This window comes from Muscardinus avellanarius (genome assembly GCF_963383645.1).
Source record: "Muscardinus avellanarius genome assembly, chromosome: 1".
Lineage (NCBI taxonomy): Eukaryota > Metazoa > Chordata > Mammalia > Rodentia > Gliridae > Muscardinus > Muscardinus avellanarius.
Window position 1 is genome coordinate 172,882,602 of NC_137786.1, and position 20,816 is coordinate 172,903,417.

Below are 20,816 nucleotides of genomic sequence, written 5' to 3' on the forward strand. Positions count from 1 at the left end.
AATAATCTCATTGCCGCCACTGCCGAGCACGGGAGGCATTAGGTGGTTCCCCAGTGAGCTGCTTGATTCAATTTTATTAATTTTGCCACGGAGGTACAGCTCACCTTCACTGAGGCCCCAGGGGGTGAGGGGGCAGCACCCTGTGGGGAGACATCAGAGGAACTTCCAAAAGGTGCTTTAAAAAGGCCCCTGTGGTTAGTGCTGGAGCCGCCCCCATCTCTCTGGTGTCCTCTCTGCAAGGAACACAGCTTCAGCCTCCAGCGCCTCTGATTTTTCACAGGAATTGTCTGCCACACTGTTTTTGCTTCTGCAATTGTATTTGATTACCCCAGGGAAGGCAACCTTATTATAACCAGGCCATTCACAGCTAAAGTCGTCTCAGTATCATCATTATAAACCCTTATTTTCAAGGCCTTAGAATTTGTATGGGGAGAAGGGCAGGCACGCATATCTCTCCTTCCTCTGAGACTGACCATGGACATTTGCTGTCATTTAATGGAAATAATTGAAACCATTTATCTAGTACCTTCTGTGCACCTAGCATTCCACACTAGGCAATTTACTGAAGTTTCTCCAATCCTTGCAACAACTGCAGTTATATAAAGGAAAAAACTGAGACTCAGAGAGGGGGAGACACTTGCCCGAGGTCACACAGAAAAGCTGGCTATGGAGCTGAGACTAGAGTCCTTGCCTGAATTCCTAGACCTGCCCCCACCCCCCCACCCCCCCACCCCCGCCTTGTACACAGGGCCCTAGAGGGCCTTTCATTACCTTGGGCCACACAGGCCATTTCGCATCATGTGACCTAATTATCTACTTTCCTCTGGGGTCTTCCTACTTGTCAAACCTAACCAGTGACTATGAGAAGACAGACTGTGAGTTCCGATGTCTCGCAAGGCCAGGATGCCACGAGAGGGGACCAGCACTTTAGCTTCAGAATATCTGGCTTCGGGGACAGCCAGAAGGGTCAGATCCATATACAGAAATAGATCCCTAAAGCAGACTTCTTTATTAACTGAAAACCCTGGCTTACTGCTACTTCTGTGGCAGACTCTATATTTCTGCTTCTGAAAGGAAACTGATTTATGTACAACCCATGTGGAGACTAGATAAGGCGCTCATGATCCTAGAGGCAGGAGCAAAGTATCCCAAAGCTGGGTCAGGCCCAGAGAAGCCACCCTCAGCAAAACACCTACTGCCTTCCAGGCATTCAGGAAAAAGGAAGAGAAGTCTTGGGAGCTGACTGAGGTGATTGGAGAAGCCCTGATATGGGTGGGCAAGGGCAGGAGAGACCCCAGAGGGTTGGAAGTCCCGAGCCTGGAGAAGGCCAGGCCTTGCTCAAACCACCACTGAGTCTGTGGGCCATGAGAGCAAAGGCCTTCACTTCGTCAAGCAGCTGTGGTCTCCTCGGTGTCAATACTGCACAATGTCTGGTACAGAATAGATGGGCCAGGCATCTCATTGCCTGGCCTGCCCGGCGGTTGTGTTCTTAGGAGGGAGTCAGGAGCGATCTGCCTTTTTTATGTGTCCTCATTAAAAAAAATCACATTAGAAAGCCACGTGGACCCTCCTCAGTCACAGCTACTATTTGCTCAACATCCTGTGCTCTTTATCCTTACCTGTGAGACTGACATTACTGTCTCCAGTCTCACATTGTGGCATTTGACAGAGGAAGAAACTACACAGAACCAGGAGCCAAGCCCATGTGTGTTGACACCCACAACCTGTGCTACCTCTTCTTGACAGGAGCTTCTCAGCATGGTTGAGAGCTACAGTGGTCATCAGAGCAAAATTCCCCAATGTCCAGATTCATTTTCTCTTCCTTTCCAAATCCTCTGCCAGGTTCACAATCGGAATCTCCTATCTCTGGACTTTGACCGTGTAACACGCACAGAGAAGATCTACGATGACCACCGCAAGTTCACCCTGCGGATCCTGTATGACCAGGCGGGGAGGCCCAGCCTCTGGTCACCCAGCAGCAGGCTGAATGGTGTCAATGTCACATACTCCCCAGGGGGCCACATTGCTGGCATCCAAAGGGGCATCATGTCAGAGCGGATGGAATATGACCAGGCGGGTCGCATCACATCCAGGATCTTTGCGGATGGAAAGACATGGAGCTACACGTACTTAGAGAAGGCAGGTGTCTGTCTCCCTCCATCCCTGTCCTTGCTGTATAGAAGGTCAGTCACTGTGGCTCCACCCATGGCTGGTCCTAACGCGCTGACTTCAGTGGGTTAAATCTGGACCACGTGGTCTCCAAAGGGGAGATGTTCATTTTCCCAAAGGAAATGTCGAGGAAATTCTGCCACCAAGGGCCAGTGGGATCCCATGAGGCATCTGGATGTATCGTGGTAATAGTGTGGCAGGTAGAGGACCTTGGACAGGAAAATATGAAAGTCTTGCCTAATAGAGTAGAACTGGGAGAAGGCCCAAACACTGACAGGTTTACAGAGCAAGGCTCTGGGGCCTGGCACAGGATAGGTGTCTGCTCCCAGATCTGGCAACATAGTGCAATTCCATCATGGAGAACCAGGCAGAAGCCTAGTGCTCAGATGTGAGGCAGGAGGAACTGAGTCCTAAGCCTCTGGTGCTGGGTATGGCCTTAGTAAATTCATTCTGCTTCAAGTCAGGATTTATTCCCTCCCAGGAACTAGGAATCAGAGATGACCTAAAATCAAAAGTTGGTCCCAAAATAGTAGAAAACGGTAGCTTTGATTTCTAGATGCATTTAGGCCTATTATCTGCTGACATTTTTCCTGAGGAAGAGTCTGAACTTCGTGCCCCAGTTCTTGCACCTAGCTCCCTGCTTTGTCACCTGTCTAGGGCCTGGGCTCTGCTTGCTCCTTGGCAAGTGTCCCCCCACCTGTGCTGGGAACATCTCTCTGAGAGCGATGTCCATGGTTGGGCTGAAGGAAAGACCTTGGCAGTCGTCCAGCATATTGAAAAGCCAAGCTCAGGGAGGGGATGCACTAGCCCAGCACCACACAGTGTCTGCTGTTGGAAACCAGGTTCTCCCTTCCCATCCAGGGACCCCACCACAGGGTGTGCACGTGACCTGTCAGTGAATAAACAACTGAGCAAATTCCACGAGCCCTTTTCAGACAGAGTCTCTCTGCTGTAGGCACAGGAAGTCCCCGAAGCTGTTTAGCAGGCAGAAGACATCATCAGACTGTGTTTTGGAGAACACCTTGCTTGAGTAGGAGGATTGACCTGAGAAGTCAGGAAGCCAGTAGGGAGGCTGTTGCAAATACTTTAGACCAGTGCATCCCAACCTTCCTCTCACCCATCACACACAGAAGTGATCGGGTCTAGATCACGCAAAGGAGCAAACACAGAAGGCTGCTTGCCAGAGAAAAGCAAATGGCCTGGGTGCTCCGAGGCCCAGCCCTTCCAGGGCCGGCAGCCAGAGAGAGCCCTATTGCAGCACTCTGTGGCCTCCTGTGGCTCGTAGCCATGGCTCAGAAGAAGCACCACGTTCCTCAGACTTCTATTCCTTTCCTTTAAGTCTTGGTACTCAGACTCAGTCAGACTTCTCCTCTCCCCTTCCCCTCATCTCTTGGTTTTCTTCTCCCTCCAGTCCATGGTGCTGCTCCTCCATAGCCAGAGGCAGTATATCTTTGAGTTTGATAAGAACGACCGGCTCTCTTCTGTGACGATGCCCAATGTGGCCCGGCAGACGTTGGAGACCATTCGCTCTGTGGGCTACTACCGGAACATCTACCAGCCCCCCGAGGGCAATGCCTCCGTCATACAGGACTTCACCGAGGACGGACACCTGCTGCACACCTTCTACCTGGGCACCGGCCGCAGGGTGATATACAAGTACGGCAAGCTGTCAAAGCTGGCTGAGACACTGTACGACACCACCAAGGTAAGCTTCACCTACGATGAGACAGCCGGCATGCTGAAGACCGTCAACCTGCAGAACGAAGGCTTCACCTGCACCATCCGCTACCGGCAGATCGGGCCCCTGATCGACCGGCAGATCTTCCGCTTCACCGAGGAAGGCATGGTCAACGCCCGCTTTGATTACAACTATGACAACAGCTTCCGGGTGACCAGCATGCAGGCGGTGATCAACGAGACCCCACTGCCCATTGATCTCTATCGCTATGACGACGTGTCGGGCAAGACAGAGCAGTTTGGGAAGTTTGGCGTCATCTACTACGACATTAACCAGATCATAACCACCGCGGTCATGACCCACACCAAGCACTTTGACGCCTACGGCAGGATGAAGGAAGTGCAATATGAGATCTTCCGCTCGCTCATGTACTGGATGACCGTCCAGTATGATAACATGGGGCGCGTGGTGAAGAAGGAGCTGAAGGTGGGACCCTACGCCAACACCACCCGTTACTCCTATGAGTACGACGCCGACGGCCAGCTGCAGACTGTCTCCATCAATGACAAGCCGCTCTGGCGCTACAGCTATGACCTCAACGGGAACTTGCATCTGCTGAGTCCTGGGAACAGCGCACGGCTCACTCCATTGCGGTACGACCTCCGTGACCGCATCACCAGGCTGGGGGACGTGCAGTACAAGATGGACGAGGATGGCTTCCTGAGGCAGCGAGGTGGTGACGTCTTTGAGTACAACTCAGCTGGCCTACTCATCAAGGCCTATAACCGGGCTGGTGGCTGGAGTGTCAGGTACCGCTATGATGGCCTGGGGCGCCGGGTATCCAGCAGGAGCAGCCATAGCCACCATCTACAGTTCTTCTATGCAGACCTGACCAACCCCACCAAGGTCACCCACCTCTATAACCACTCCAGCTCTGAGATCACGTCCCTCTACTATGACCTTCAGGGACACCTCTTTGCCATGGAGCTGAGCAGTGGGGACGAGTTTTACATAGCTTGCGACAACATTGGGACCCCTCTTGCTGTCTTCAGTGGGACGGGCCTGATGATCAAGCAGGTCTTGTACACGGCCTACGGGGAGATCTACATGGACACCAACCCCAACTTCCAGATCATCATCGGCTACCACGGCGGTCTCTATGATCCACTCACGAAACTTGTCCATATGGGCCGACGGGATTATGACGTGCTGGCTGGCCGCTGGACCAGCCCAGACCATGAGCTCTGGAAGCATCTTAACAGTGGCAACATCATGCCTTTCAATCTCTATATGTTTAAAAATAACAACCCCATCAGCAACTCTCAGGACATCAAGTGCTTCATGACAGGTGAGGACTGGGCTCCTTCAGAGGGCCAGACTCCCCCCACCCCATTGCGCTGGTCACCTGGCAAGGCTTAACCTTAGCCAGCTGTGGTGGTGTACACCTGTAATCCCAGTATTTGGGAGGCTGAGACGGGGAGGATCACACTGTGTTCATGGCCAGCCCCAGAATTTAGCAAGACCCTTAGCAGCTTAGTGAGACCCTATTTCAAAATAAAAAAATTTTAAAAAAGACTGAGGATGTAGCTTGCAAGCAGAATGCCCCTGGGTTCAGTTCCCAGTACCAAATAATAATAATAATAATAATAATAATAATAATAATAATAATTAATCTTCCTTGAGAAAGTCAGTATGGGGTGACGGGAAATGATAATGTTCCTAGAAAGCATCATCTTCTAACATGTATTTGAAGAAACACTAGTTCAGAGAGGACGCTGGAAGTAATGGTTATAGCATCAAATAAATTCGACAGAGCCACCACCATTCATAGATTTTCATAATACATTTCAGTTTGTGAGAGGCTCTAAGAGGTCTAGTAGTAAAGAGAACTGTTTAATATGTTTGCCCACTATTCCTCAAACTTATATGACCATAAAAACCCTTTTCCACCATGAAATCCTAATATCTCACTGGATGCATCCCTAGGAATGCACTTCAGGAGCGTCAAACATAGAAAGCAACCTGGCTATGAGTCCCCGATAAGTTGGGTTAAGGTATAGTTAAAAATAAATAAGTTCTCAATTTTGCAATAATGGCATGGAATATTCAGACTTTGGAGACAGAGCTGAAGGAAGATATGTCTAAGCACTGACATATTACAGTCACTTAACTTCCTTGAATTCTGGTATCCTGATCTGTAAATTGAAACTAGAATACCAACCTTAACTTTGATTAGATGAATATTTATATGAAAGGCCCTAGAGCAGCCACTAGAAAAATAAAAACTAAAGCCCAGGCCTAGCTAACAAGTCAGTAGTGCAGAGACAAAAAGCCAACGGTGGCAGGAAAAGAGGAGGAAAGGGGACAATGAACAAATAGAACAAATGGCCACACGTACCTAGCAGCGGATGAGGTGGACACACCTCGTGCCCAGCATAGCACCTGACTCCTGTTGGTTTCCGTTCCTTTACCCTCTGATTTGATTTGATTTGATTTTGCGGGTCTGGGGATGGAACCCAGGGGCATTTTACCTCCGAGCTACACCCCCAGATCTATTTTGATTTTTTATTCTTTATTTTGAAAGAGGGTCTCACTAAGTTACGGAGGGCCTCACTAAGTAGCTGAGGCTGTCTGCAAACCGTGATCCTCCAGTCTCAGCCTTCCAAATGCTGGGATTGCAAGCATGTGCCACCATGCCCCACTTTTTATTTATTTATTTGTTTGTTTGTTTATTTATTTATTTTTGCGGTACTGGGGGTGGAACCCAGGGGTATTCTACCTTCGAGCCACACCTCCAGCCCTATTTTTTATTCTTTAATTTGAAACAGGGCCTCACTGAGTTGCGAAGGGCCTCACTAAGTAGCTGAGGCTGTCTGCAAACCGGGATCCTCCTGTCTCAGCTTCCCAAATGCTGGGATTACAAATGTGCGCCACCATACCCGGCTTTACCCTCTGGTTTTTTTTTGTTTGTTTGTTTGTTTTTTGCGGTACTGGCGATGGAACCCAGGAGCATTCTACCTCCGAGATTCACCCCCAGCCCTTTTTTTTATTCTTTATATTGAAACAGGGCCTCACTGAGTTGCAAAGGGCCTTACTAAATAGTAGCTGAGGCTATCATTGAACCACAATCCTCCTGTCTCAGCCTCCCGAATGCTAGGATTACGAGCATGCGCCACTATACCCGGCTACCCTCTGATTTTAAGGGATTTTTGCTGAATATAAAGGAACCCATAGGTCCTGCAGGCAGAGCTGTCTCCAGCAAGCAGCCATTCCCAAGGCAGTTGTAGAGGGCCACCAGAATGAAAGTGGCTGTGGGATCTGGATAAAGCCAGAACATTTGCTATGAAGATTTTTAGAGCAAGAACTGGGCATATCCCAACTCATAAACATGATAGCCTCCAGGTCTTTGTTGCTGTGACATAATCCTTTTTCTCTCTCTTGTATAAAAGTTTCTTTTATCCCACAAATGCCTCCTCTGTGTGGCCGTTGTTTTAGGTACCAAGGATATTAAGATGATCCCTACTGTCCCCAAACTCACCCTATAGGAGGAGGGGTGACAGTTGCTGTCCAGTGTGAGGGGTGATGCCTGAGGTTTGGTAGGGAAGGCCAGCACAGCTCAGAGCAGCAGAGAGCCTACCTAGGGAGTCTCAGGAGGCATCACAGTTGACACTTAAGCCTGGCTGCTTAGTGCGCATCCATCAGGCAATGAGAAGGACATTCCAGGGAGTGAGACCTGCACACACAGGTATAGAGAGAGCATCACGTAGACCTCCCGTGAGTGCCTCTTAGCAACATGGCTTCCTGGTTCCCAAACTTGGTAGCTTTGCCTGGACCCAGTGTCTGCTGACAGCAGTAGGAAGATTCTTTTTTTTTTTTTGGGGGGGGAGCAACTCTAAATTGTTACTTTGAGAGCAGGAGTCCCAGATATGGGGAAGAAGGGAGAACAAGGTGGTACACAGGTGTGATGAAAACATACTTGGAGCTTCGGGAGAAACATGAATATCCTGACAATGTTTCCCAGCATTCTCCATGTTCAGCTTGGCTGCTAGCTCTAGAGAAACTTGACAGATTGAGATGACATTTCCATTACATCTGTCTGCATTCAGCACGCCCCTTGCCTCATTCTCCAATGAGTTTCCTGTGAGACATCTTGGCAGGTTCCTAGAGCTGAAAAAAAAATGCAGCAATGGGAAATGTACTTTTCCATCAAAAAAAAATTGCTGCAGCTTGCCAAAATATTATTATTCCCCCCCCTTTTCTCTGCACACCACCATATGCATATGGTCTCCTTTCAGAATAGCGCTAACATGATTAACTGCTCTGTGCCAGCCATTTGCAGATATGGTCGCCTTTAAATTTGGTGACAACCCTGTGAGATCACCATCATTATCTCCATTCTACAGACGAGATATTTGAGGCTCCAAATGACAAATGATCTGCCCAGAGCCACACAGACCAGAGCTCTATGATTCCAGGAAACTTCCCAAGATAATCATGCTGGGTTCCAAATCCTGTTTTTAACAAAGAAACCCACCTCCCAAGGGGCACCCAGCGTTTTCAGTTTGGGTTTCATTTTCAATTCAGTGAAATCCAAGAGGTATCATATTATTTATACCTTCTCTGTGCCAGATCTACACTAAGGATCCAGAGCAGAGTCCGGCTTAGTGCCCATCTTCATGGAATGCATGGTCCAAAGCGACTTTTCTCAAATGTCTTTTACTTTGAACCCACCTTAAAAAAAAAAAAACCTTTTATATCTCAGTAAAACACTATAGCAAAAGGTTTGCAAAGCCACCCTTACGTGTGATATACTCTTATTTTCTGGTCTAGTCTATTCCATTTCAGTAAAAATACTTGTCATAAGCCACAAAATGGTTTCTATTGCATAGTGGATCCTATTCCATGGTCTTGTGCCAAAGAGAGATATCATGTAAATAGTCAAGCTTTTGAAGATTGGAAAATATTTGCTATTACTAATAAGGCATCAAGATACTACTCTCACTACACCTTACCTTTTGTGGGATCTATATACATCCTCACATTCAGCAACAACAAGAAAAAAAGAAGAACATTTTGTTTTCCCAAAACTTTCTTCAAGGATCCTAAAATATACCCCAATTGGGTAGACATAGGTCACATAACAATTCTTGAGGCAGTCACCAGGGCTGGGAGACAGAGTGCACTGATTGGTTTAGCCTGGGTCACATGACCAATTTCCATGTCAACTTCCCTAATCGTGCATGACTCCCCCACACAAGAAAGGAAAGGTAGAACAGGATACTGGGAAGGCAACCAAACCTGTCCACCATCGATGTGTTGGTAGATTATTACACTTAATCCTTATCCACCATCGATGTATTGGTAGATTATTACACTTAATCTTTACTCAAAACCTGTGAGGTGGGGAAGACTGACCCCATTTATAGAGCAGGAGGGACTCAGCTTCATCTGACTCCAAAACGCTGGTTTTCTGATTTAAAAACACTTTGTAAAGAACAAAGCTGTGCACCTGTGAAAGGGATTATTATGGCCTATATTTCATCCCTCCCCCATGGCAGCCCTGACTCTAGAATGGACCCGTAAAGAGGAGCTTTTTAATGGAAGGAAAATGTCTACCTCTGATGTTGTAAGATGAGCACAATTCCCAACTCTTCAGAAAAGCACTGTAGAAACACCAATGACTAAGGACATCTTAAGCATTTTTCCAAAGCTGAAATAGGAACGTTTTCTAATTTCCACTACCCATAATTAAGGCCCAGTCCTCTTTCTGGCCCGAGCTTTCCTGGGAATTTGTAATGTTCCAGATACATGCTTTCTTTACAACTCTAATTCAGATATAAGTTATCAGTCTCAAGCAAAATGGCTTTGTGAGGTGGCTTGTTTTCCCCCTGTTCTGTTTGTTTTAATTTCCCAAAGAAGCATCTGCCAAGAGTCACAGAATCAGAGACTCTTAGAGACTCAGGCAGAAAAGGGACTCTGGAGAAAAGTTAGTCCAAGCCCCAGTTCTTACAAATGAGAAAATGAAGATCCTGGGATGTGGAGGCTGGGAGCTGAATGAAACAGAAAACCCTCTGCAAGTTAGGAACAGAGCTGGAATCTCCAAATACATTAAATCCGACAATGGCTTAGAATAGCTCCTGATGTATAATAACTGCCCCCAAATGGTAACACTGTCCGTGTTCTTCTGCACGATTAAATTACATGGTTAGCCGGGTGTGGTGGCGCACGCTTGTAATCCCAGCATTCGGAAGGCTGAGACAGGAAGATCGTAGTTCGCAGACAGCCTCAGCTACTTAGTGAGGCTCTCTGCAACTTAGTGAGACCGTTTCAAAATAAAGAATAAAAAACAGGGCTGGGGTTATAGCTCGGAGGTAGAACGCCCCTGGGTTCCATCCCCAGTACCGCAAAGTAAATAAATAAATAAAAGTATATAGTTAATTAAAACCATCTCTGTCGTCAGTATGCACACAAGGAAACAAAAAACCCCAGTAAACTGTCCAAGTACATATAGTTTGTAAGCTGGGGAGCTGGAATTTGGACCTGGTATTGTCTGACCTCAGTACCCTATTCTTTCCCTTCTGTGACCCTGCCTGGCAAGCCCAAGTGGAACCTGGGTTTCCGAGCTTCCCTCTCCGCCACCGCTCCACCTCTGTGCTTCCAGGTTCCACACAGCACAGGGGCCTTCGGACCACCCAAAATAAAACAAAAACAAAAACAAAGGCAAACACGAGGTTCTTAAATGGGAGAGGAACGTGGGCTCCAGCAATGACAGGGACACAGCTGTTGACTCCCACAGGTCACCCCACCACTGGGATGAGCTGAGCATGCCCTGGGGAAGGCAGTTCCCAACAGGGCTTAAAAGGGACCTCCCAACAGAGATCCCTCTCCAGTGTCAAGAAGCCAAAAGGGGGCCTGGCTCTGAGACTCAGCTCAAAAGCTTGCCTCCACCAGGCTCTGGATTCTGAGTCACTGGTCAACAACTGCTTTGGGGCTTTAGCTGTACCTTCCCAAGGAAAGCTGAACCTTGCTGAGCCACAGGCTGTCAGACTGTCACCTGCAGAACCCAGATCTCCTCCTTACTGCAGAGAGGGGAGGAAAGGAGTTGCAGTTTGTTTCTAAGTGGTGTGTGTGTGTGTGTGTGTGTGTGTGTGTGTGTGTGTGTGTTACTGGGGATGAGACCCAGGGTACTCCTACCTCTGGGCTACACTCCCAGCGTATTTTATATCTTATTTGGAAACAGGGTCTCACTAAGTTGCCGAGAGCCTCACTAAGTAGCTGAGGCTGGCTTCAAACCTGTACGATCCTCCTGTCTCAGCCTTCCAAGTGCTGGGATTACAAACATGCACCACCATGCCTAGCGTTTTAAGTGATTTTTTTTTTTTTGCAATCAGTCATTAAAATCTCCCCTTGGGTTTGTCCGTCCCTTGCAAGTGTTTCCTATTGATGTTGGAGTACAAGAGGAAGAACTTCATCTACTAACAGCTGCCCCCCACCCCAGATATGAAGCCAGAGGCCCCAGGTGTTACAGTGAGAGTAGAGAGGGAAGCTAGGTGCTAGCTCTGCATCATCTCTCTTGGGCATATACATGGGAGGGTGATCACTAGATCCCAGAAGCACGTTTGGCTTTAATGCCATGTGTTTTCCCCAGTGTTGTAGCACTGGGCTGTCCCAGCAGCAGCCCTCCCTGCCCACGCCCCCTCCACACTCTCACCTGCATAATCGGGATGAGTCACATCTGAGGGTCACTTACTCTGTGGAGCTATCTCTGCTTCTCTCCCACCCAGATGTCAACAGCTGGCTGCTCACCTTTGGATTCCAGCTGCACAACGTGATCCCTGGCTATCCCAAACCAGACACGGACACCATGGAGCCATCCTATGAGCTCGTACACACGCAGATGAAAACTCAGGAGTGGGACAATAGCAAGGTAACTTCCTCATATGGCAGCACACACCTCAGGCCATTCCCGCATGGCAGGAGGGGCCCTGCCAGCTCTGCAGGAAGCCTCAGGCTAGTGATGGGAGCCATGGCAGCTCCAGAAAATGTTCAGCAAGCATGTGGCAATCCTGCCATGAGGCAGGCCTCTGGGGACCCCAGCTCTGGCAGCACACAGACACTCACAAGCTGTACGAAGGAGTGGTGTGTGACGCACTTGAGTTTGGAGTTCCACGAGAATAATAAGCCTTTGTCACTATCTGGGCAAAAATGCAAGGAGAGAAGGTATGTTCTAAACACAAATGTAATGTTTGCTGAGCACTTCACGCACCTGGTCTTAGGTGAGGTATTCTGTACAAATTAACTCACAAATATCCCACAGCGTTATCGTTCTTGTTTTTATAGATTTAAGGCCTGAGGCTTTCCAATGCCAGCAAGGAAGGGCTAGAGCTGAGACTCAAACCCAAATTTGTCTATTCAGTATCATCTTGCTGGATAGCGGGCCAGGAATACTACAGGTGCTCAAAAACCATTACTTTTTTTTTTTTTTTTTTTGGTGGTACTGGGGTTCCTGGAAGCCCTCCTACCTCCCGGCTACACTCCCAGAACTATTTTATATCTTTTAATTGGAAACAGGGTCTCTTAAGCCAGCGAGGCTGACTTCAAACCTGCGTGATCCTTCTGCCTCCGCCTCCCAAGCGCGGGGATTACAAGCGTGCGCCACCACACCCGGCTCTTATCTTCTTTTTATGACCCAGTTTCAGGCCCACTCACTTCATGTTTGCATTGGCTCATCCCCCCCAACCACCATCCCCCATCTACAAATTTTGTGGTAGGTGCCTGCTGTGCTCTGCGCCTGGGCCTGTGCAGTGCCAGTGAATGCAGGGGGAATCCAGCACAGACCAGGCCCGGGGACAACAGACTGTGGAGGGAGGAAGGCAGGGCTGCCAGATGGCATCCTGCTGATGGTTGGAAACTTTTGCATCCATATTTCTTACTCCAGACGGATTCCTTTAGGCCTCCGCTTAGCTATCTCCTTCCCCCAGCCTCGAGAATCTGCCTCTCTGTGCTCAAGTGGTACCCTATATTTTCCTCTTGCCAGGCACTCCCCATGCTGTATTTAGTTCCTGATGTCTCCCCACTAGACTCTGGGCTCTATCAGGTTAAGTGGGGTGACTCATTTAGTAACCAGAATATGAGTGAGCACAGCACAGGTGCACAGAAAGCTTTCCTTGAATGAACAAATGATTGAGAGGAGTGAACAGCCCATTTTACAGATCAGACCAAGGCTCAGAGAGAAACTTACCCAAAGACACCCTCTGGGAAGGGGCAAAAGGCAATGAGAACCTGAGTGGGCCTGGTCACAAAGCCCACGCTCTCTCTGCCACTCTCTGCAGCCCTAGCCCTCTCCCGTCCCCACCACCCCAGGCCCTGCCCCAGATGTCCCAGCCCCTGCTGTCCCAGGGCCATCCCCACAGCGCCGCCCTTCCTCCCCCACCAGGCTCCCTTCCACGCTCCTCAGTCCCTGTCTCTGACTGCCTGTTTACCAACCTCGCCTGTCAATGAATTATTGATTTCTGCCCTTGGCAAGCATCGAAGATCTTTGTTGTTGAGCACTCCTGCTTTCATGAAACTCTAGGAAATAATTGTTCACCGACAGGGTTCTATTAATTATATAGAGGACTTAATTTCAGTGGGAGGCCAACGGGCTTGTCTCTAAAGCCATTTCCCTGAGTTGCTGATCAGGCCCTGGGGCCCTCCCGAACATGGCTTCCCTGAGCTCTCGGAGCCATGGAAGGGACAGGAAGATGGTACTGCTCCAAGCTGGCCAGGCCCAGCTTGGCCCCCAAAGCAGCCAAATGCAGGAACATTGAGGAGCCCCAGGGAAGCACTGCAGGGCAGAGGCCCTTCTCAGCATGGTGGCACACATTTATAATCCCAGTAGTTGGGACTCTGAGATAGGAGGATCACAGGTTCAAGGCCAACCTCAGCAACTCAGTGAGACTCTCAACAACTTAGTGAGACCCTGCTTCCAAGTAAAAATAAAATAAGGCTGGGGGTATAGTTCAGAAGCAGAACACCCCTGGATTCAATCCCTAGTACCACACACAAAAAAGTTAGAATGATAATAATGTCTACTATATAAAGTTATTGTGAAAATCAAAGGACATGTTGAAAGGTAACTGTTTCGATCAAAGATCAAGAAATATTAGCTATAGCCACTTCTATTACCTCTCTTAGACCACCTGTGATCACACCTGTGGTGATTTTTGTCATCATATCTGCCTTTCCCCATGAAACTATGAATTCTTTTAGGGCAAAGATGATGTCTGATTCACATTTGTGTCTCTAGTGCTCCCAAAAGGACCTTCCCAGAGCATCAGATGCTCCTTGAACAAACTGCATAGAAGGATAGCTGAATGGATGGGGGAAGGGTGGCTGGATATTTTGCAGGTTCGCAGTAGAAATAGATGTACAGGTTAATACATGCACATAGGTTGACACGTAGATTTTGCTTGGCTGTTGAAGCTGATGGTTCGTGCTCTTGGGGTCTGTGTTTTGCCCTGTGTCTTACTCTGACTCTTGTTGTCCTTCTTCTTTCAGTCCATCCTCGGGGTACAGTGTGAGGTGCAGAAGCAGCTCAAGGCCTTTGTCACCTTGGAACGCTTCGATCAGCTCTATGGCTCTACGATCACCAGCTGCCAGCAAGCCCCAGAGACGAAGAGGTTTGCCTCCAGTGGCTCAGTCTTTGGCAAGGGGGTCAAGTTTGCCTTGAAAGATGGTCGAGTGACCACAGACATCATCAGTGTGGCCAATGAGGATGGGCGGAGGGTTGCTGCCATCCTGAACAATGCCCACTACCTAGAGAACCTGCACTTCACCATCGACGGGGTGGACACCCACTACTTTGTGAAACCAGGGCCTTCGGAAAGTGACCTGGCCATCCTGGGCCTCAGTGGGGGGCGGCGGACCCTGGAGAACGGGGTCAATGTCACTGTGTCCCAGATCAACACCATGCTCAATGGCAGGACTAGACGCTACACAGACATCCAGCTCCAGTACGGGGCGCTGTGCTTGAACACCCGCTATGGGACGACGTTGGACGAGGAAAAGGCGCGGGTATTAGAGCTGGCCCGGCAGAGAGCTGTGCGCCAAGCCTGGGCCCGGGAGCAGCAGAGACTGCGGGAAGGGGAGGAAGGGCTGCGGGCCTGGACCGAGGGGGAGAAGCAACAGGTGCTGAACACAGGGCGGGTGCAAGGCTACGATGGCTTTTTCGTGATCTCTGTGGAGCAGTACCCAGAACTGTCAGACAGCGCCAACAACATCCACTTCATGAGACAGAGCGAGATGGGCCGAAGGTGACAGAGAGGGGCAAGGCCCGGACTTCTTGCCAAAGACAGCTACACTTTTGTGGCCGCATACCTGACTGTGTTGTACTTTAAAAAAAAAAAATCCTTTTTTTAACAAGTGCAGAAAAAAAAAAAAAGATACTGGTTGCATTGTTAATTCATGCAACATCCTTTTTTTAAGAAAAGAAAAAAAAAACCACAAATTTGGCCTTCACACATTTTTTTGCAAAGAACAGAAGGTATTTTTTTTTTTCTGTAGTGTGATCACAATGAAAACTCTACTGTCTTTTGTTCCCTTTCTCCTTGAGGAATTTTCCCTGTTGTTTGGGGTACGTTTCTCCTCTCTTTGGGGCACATCTCCCGGGATGTGTCCTCTTCCGTCCCTAGGTACCCAGTGTGATGTGAGACATGAGTGTCTGTGCTAACTTGTCTCATGTGCAGCCCTTTCTTCTTCGGCTGGGGTCGGGCAGGAGTGAAGGGTGCAGAGAGTGATGGGCCTGGAGGATCTCGGGAGCCTGGAATAGGATCCTGCCGATAAGCAGAGGGTTTTTACTCACTGTGTCCTGTGCCTCCGGAGAGCCACAGATGGTTTCATCTTGCTCTGGAAATTTCCATGATGTCATTCAGCACCTTTTTAAGCTGCCCCAAACTCCTGTCCAAGCTTTATATTTCGATGCTAAATGAAACCCCCTCCCCTTTTTGCAAAACCCATGTAGTTGTCAGTGCCACTCCCATACTGGGATAGAGAAAGTGTCTCCCAGGTCCTTTCCCCAGTCTGGTGACATGGCATCCTGGGGCTACGAGCCCCATCCTCTCCAAGAGGTGAAAGCACCCAGGATGTCTGTGGTTGACCTTCCATGATGTCCCTTACTCATCTCCTCCTCTCTCCCAAAGCCAGATGTGAGAACCAGCACTGCGCAGCGAGCCCTCTGTGTGGGTACCATGCCCAGGAGGGGAGGAAAGCTCTCTCCCCAGAACTTTGGGGATCTTCCCTCTGTGGCTCGGCTGCCACCCCTGAGAAGCAGCAGTATGGAGAGAGGTGCCTGGTGGCCTTTGATCCCAGAAAGATACATTAGAAAAAACGTCAGCCAAAGAGAGGAGTCCACAAAGGCATGAGCCGAGCATCCTTCTCACCAGCTCCCAACATCTCCTCTGCCTCCCTGGTGCAAGCTGACCCCAGAGCTGGGACGCAGCAGACTGTGCATATGGGAAATCCCTTCTGTGAAGTTCCTCTAAAGCAGCTTCTCCTCTGGAGAAGCCCCAGCTAGGGTTATGTATGTGTGTGTGTGTGTATATATATATATATATATATATATATATATATATATATATATATATATATGTAAAGAGCTAATTCAGTGTGGCTTCTTCATGTCACACAACCCCACCAGAATCAGGGACAGCTTCTGAGGCCAGTGCCCACAGATCGGGAAGGCCAGACTAGCAAACCTAGGCAGCATCGGGAAGAGGCCAGAGGCCTCTGAGGAGCAGGTGCAGCCCACAGCTGGAGGGCTGCCCAGCCTGAGGCAGCAGCCAGCAGGCCAGGAGCAAGGAGAGCAGAGCAGGGGAGCCGCAGAGCTGGGAGCTCCTCCTTCAAGGATTCCATTCCCAGTTCATCTGCCTAATTACCACCGTCATTACCACTCACAGGAGGCTCTGGGAGACAGGAGGGGAAGCCAAATGCTTCCTTTTGAGCTGGGCTTCTTAGAAAACGGGACTTTCATGGGTTACATTTACATTAAGTGTGGAAAATGAATTCTGAGTCTGAGCTATTCCCCGTGGAAACCTTGTTGGACTGATAAGCTCATGGCACCTTTATAGCCTTACTCACAGAGTCTTCAGAATATGAAATGAATTAATGAAACCAAGGAGGTCTCTTACTGCATGAGAATTAGAACAACATGTAGTTTGGGTTCGGCCTGGCAGAGGGGGGCATCCAAAGCTTCTTGGGGAGGGGAGAACTTGCCTTATGTCATCCCACTGGGATTAGAAGATGTGTTTCGCTAAGTGCTCTTCCTGTTTTCAAAAAAATGTCACACTGTCACCATGGTGTGTGGTGGCCTGTCTGTCCACTGAGCCGCCTGTTGCCACTGGACCCAGAGCTCTGCCGAGTCAGACTCATCGCCCCTCAGGTTCTCTGTACGTGGCATGAGTGGGTGATGGGGCTCCCACCTGGCAGAATTGTTCTTAGATGGGATGGAAAACAGTTTGGCCTGAAGAAAATTTTTGTTTTCATTTTATTTTAGTTTGGTTTGGTTTGGTTTTTCTAAAGAGACTTATGCCCCTCAATGAATACTTTTGCTATAAGGGGCCATTAAGCAAAGCTCCTATCCTGGCTGCCTGACATCGGTCAGGACCTGCTGTGGATATCTACCTGGAGGTCAAAGACAGCATGTGGTCCAAGGGAAACATCTCCCTACTCCTTCTCAGTCTCTCTGTCCCTCTTCCACTGCTCCCTCACCAAAAGAATAGAGTGGACTTTTAAGGATAAAAAACAGAGAATTACAAGGTATTCCTTTATTTAAGGAAAAAGCCTATGCTTTCTCTGGGCTCTATACCACTGAAGGAGGCCCAGCTTCTGCAGAGGAAGTGGAGAAGTCAAAGCCTCCCCAAGCGTTTGGGAAGAAGCTCAGCTGTAAAACAGGCAGCGCCATGTACCTCCGTTTCCGTCTGGTGCTGTCATGTCAGAGCAAGCGCTCTGGCCTTGGTCCTTTTGAATCAGTTTCCATTGAGGCTGGCAGGTGGCTCAGGGCCTCCCCTTCAGTCTGCCCTCCTGCCTCAGCAGTCCCAATCCCATTGCAAGGAAGAGTTTGAAGGCATAAACCAGAGTTCCCGTGCCTACTTAGTGGGCTCCACACATCAATCCCATCCTCGATGACACCTGCTCTTTTGGCACTAATCCAAATCTGTCCATTTGTTAGAGTGATCAGGCCTCCCCCACGGCCCAGGGTCATGATTCTGCAGGGTGCTGCCTTCTGACCCTAGAAGAACAGTTTAGAATAGTTCCTGTCTTCTCTCCTATCCCCCACAACTGCCAATCAGCCTTTTATCCTCAGCCCCTCTTCCACTATACTGATTCCCCAATTTTGTCTTTTTATACAGTGAGATTACCTTTCTACCCACCCTCCAGACAGACAACTGGAGGGCAGGACAGTGACACAGGAAGAAGGGGGAGGAGACTCCATGTAAACCACGCCCTTGACAGCCTCTGACATAGGCTCAGAATGGGAATTAGCCCAAGGGACCACAAGGGCCCGACTTCTCCTTAACGATGGAGGATTTGAAACAACCCCTAAGCAACTGACTGGAGATTGAGAATGGTTTCCAAGAAATCAGAATGGGGTGGGGTTGGAGCAGGAGACAGCTGTGGGGCAGGGGAGGTGAGCAAACTGGGTAGTGCTTTATATACACACAAGAAGGAATTCAAATTTTTTTTAAGAAAAGAAGAAAGGACCCTTTTAGTTGTGACTTTTCAGTATGACCTTTAGAGAGGGCAGAGGTCTCCATTCTGGAAAGATAAGGCTTTCAGTGTGAAATCTTCGAATGCAGTTTCATCATCTCAGCCTTGTGTTGGTGGAGGCCACTTGGTGGGAGCAGTAACAGCGAGCCCAGGAGGAGTGAGCCTGCTGGCCACTTCGGAGCTCCACCGCCAGAGCTTGTCCTTCCAGCCAATGCTAAGCCAAGGCCCTGGCTCCTGGTCCTGGTTGGTTGGGGGACCTGCCTCCCCAGGGTCCCAGAAGGAACCCAGTCTCTCTCTTCCCTTGGGATCCTCGTTAGGATGAAAAGCCTCCATTTGAGACACAGCATTCCCAGCTAGGTTCATACACTTGTTGATATTTTATTGGAAGGGAGGGAATTTAAAAAGAACCCTGCAATTCAAGATCCTTTTATTTAACTTTCCAAGAAAAACAAAAAACCTAAAAAACAGCAAACTCATTTTTAAAGACTCATTGCTCAGGTGACAGAGAGAAACTTTATCTTCTCCAACCTTTACATTCTCAAAACCAGCCTTTGTGTGCTTGACTGCCCGGGACAGTGGTGCGCTCGGAGGTTTCGTTGTGGATGTGAGTCAGGGAGGCCTGGGCAGGGGCTGTTGGCATGTCTTCACCCCCTCCAGCATGCCAAAGGTGTAAGACTGTGTGACCCCCCCTCCCTGGTACCCAGGAAAATGTGATTTATTCTGAGGGCAAACGGCCAAGGGAGGACCGACCCCTTGGGCAGGCTCAGCTCTCCTAGCAGAAGCTGAGTTGCAGGTGTCTGGCGGGGTTCCTGCAGCCCCGGATTTACCCCCACCAGAATCCCATTTTTCTAAATCTGCCTGTTGTTCTGAGGACTTCTGAACCGCAGCTTCGGCAGGACTGCACCAAGCTGCCTCTGGATGACCAACACTGGAGACTCTGGCCTTACCATGTGGAAATAGTTTTCCTGAAGTCTGGAACTAATTTTGAGAAGTTTTTTTCTCAACACTTTTGTGTTTCTAACACTGTATTCTTGACTGTGTAAATACCAACAAGGCTGTAAATAAACGCAGATGTAGATACCTTCTAGAAAAGAAAAAGCATAAAAACAAAACCAGAAGTGATCCTGTGTAGCCTTCGTTGACAAATAAAAGAATATTTTGTGTTTAAAGGTGTTTGGTGACCTTTGTTGGGAGAGACTGGCCTAGCGGGATGACCTGGAAGAGGACTCAGTCCCAGGCCCCAAAGTCCCTCATGAGGCCTCCAGCTCACAGTTGTGATAGAAAAGGAATTACAGAGGGGTACGGAGACCCGGAGGCCTCACCTTGAAGGACACGAGTTATTGTCAAAGCACTTTTGACATCAGCTAGCCCAGCCATGTCCTGTCCTGGCATCTGCCCGTGCTGCCTCGGCAACAGACTTCAAGAGCCAAGAAAGCCTGAACCGTTCCTGGAGAGAGCCAGTGCTCCAACACACTGCCCATCGGCTGTGCCACTTCCCGCCACAGGGGGCGCTGTGCTGGAAAAATAAAAGGTCTGGTCCTCATATATATATATATATATATATATATATATATATATATATATATATAAAATCACACCAACATAACACGATTTGAGGGGAAAAAAAAGGAAGAAAGTCCCTTTAGCACTAAGATACCCCCCCACGCCATGTATTCTGTGTTGGGGAGGATACTGAGAATTGAATTGAGGGGTGTTCTACCTCTGAGCTACATCCCCAGCCCTTTTTATTTTTTGTTTTGTTTTGGATGCTGGGGGTTGAACCCAGAGGCATTCTACCTCCAAGTTACACCTCTATTCCTATTTTATTTTTATTTAGAAACAGGATCTCACTAAGTTACTGACAGTCTCAATGAGCTAATGAGGCTGGCTTCAAACCTGCGATCCTCCTGTATCAGCCTCCCAAGTACTGGGATTACAGGAGTGCATCACCACATCCAGCTTCTATTTTTTTTGTTTGTTTGTTTTGTTTTGAAATAGGGTCTCACTAGGTTGCTGAGAGTCTCAATACCTTGCTGAGGCTGCTCTTGAACCTGTGATCCTCCTGTCTCAGCCTCCCAAGTACTGGATTACAGATGTGTGCCACCACGCCTGGCTCCGTGTGTTTTTGATGTTCTTTTTAACCTCGTTATTGTAGTCACAGTGTATGGGTAGTTTTCACCTTCTCTTTTACCTTCACCTCACACTTTTATCTATTTATTATTTA

The 20,816-nt window shown here is 48.7% G+C and overlaps 1 protein-coding gene across 4 annotated transcripts in view; it reads left to right on the forward strand.

Annotated features, from left to right (window-relative positions):
- TENM4 (teneurin transmembrane protein 4) overlaps positions 1 to 15,145 on the forward strand; it is a gene marked incomplete at both ends in the record, with an annotated part of 389,090 nt that extends 373,945 nt beyond the window's left edge. For all 4 annotated transcript variants that reach the window (XM_080708704.1, XM_080708705.1, XM_080708706.1 and 1 more), the window contains 4 exons: positions 1,843 to 2,139; positions 3,581 to 5,195; positions 11,632 to 11,774; positions 14,387 to 15,145. In XM_080708704.1, the coding sequence (XP_080564830.1) occupies positions 1,843 to 2,139; positions 3,581 to 5,195; positions 11,632 to 11,774; positions 14,387 to 15,145 (2,814 nt within the window). The remainder of the gene's footprint in view (positions 1 to 1,842; positions 2,140 to 3,580; positions 5,196 to 11,631; positions 11,775 to 14,386) is intronic.
- Between the last annotated feature and the right edge of the window lie 5,671 nt (positions 15,146 to 20,816).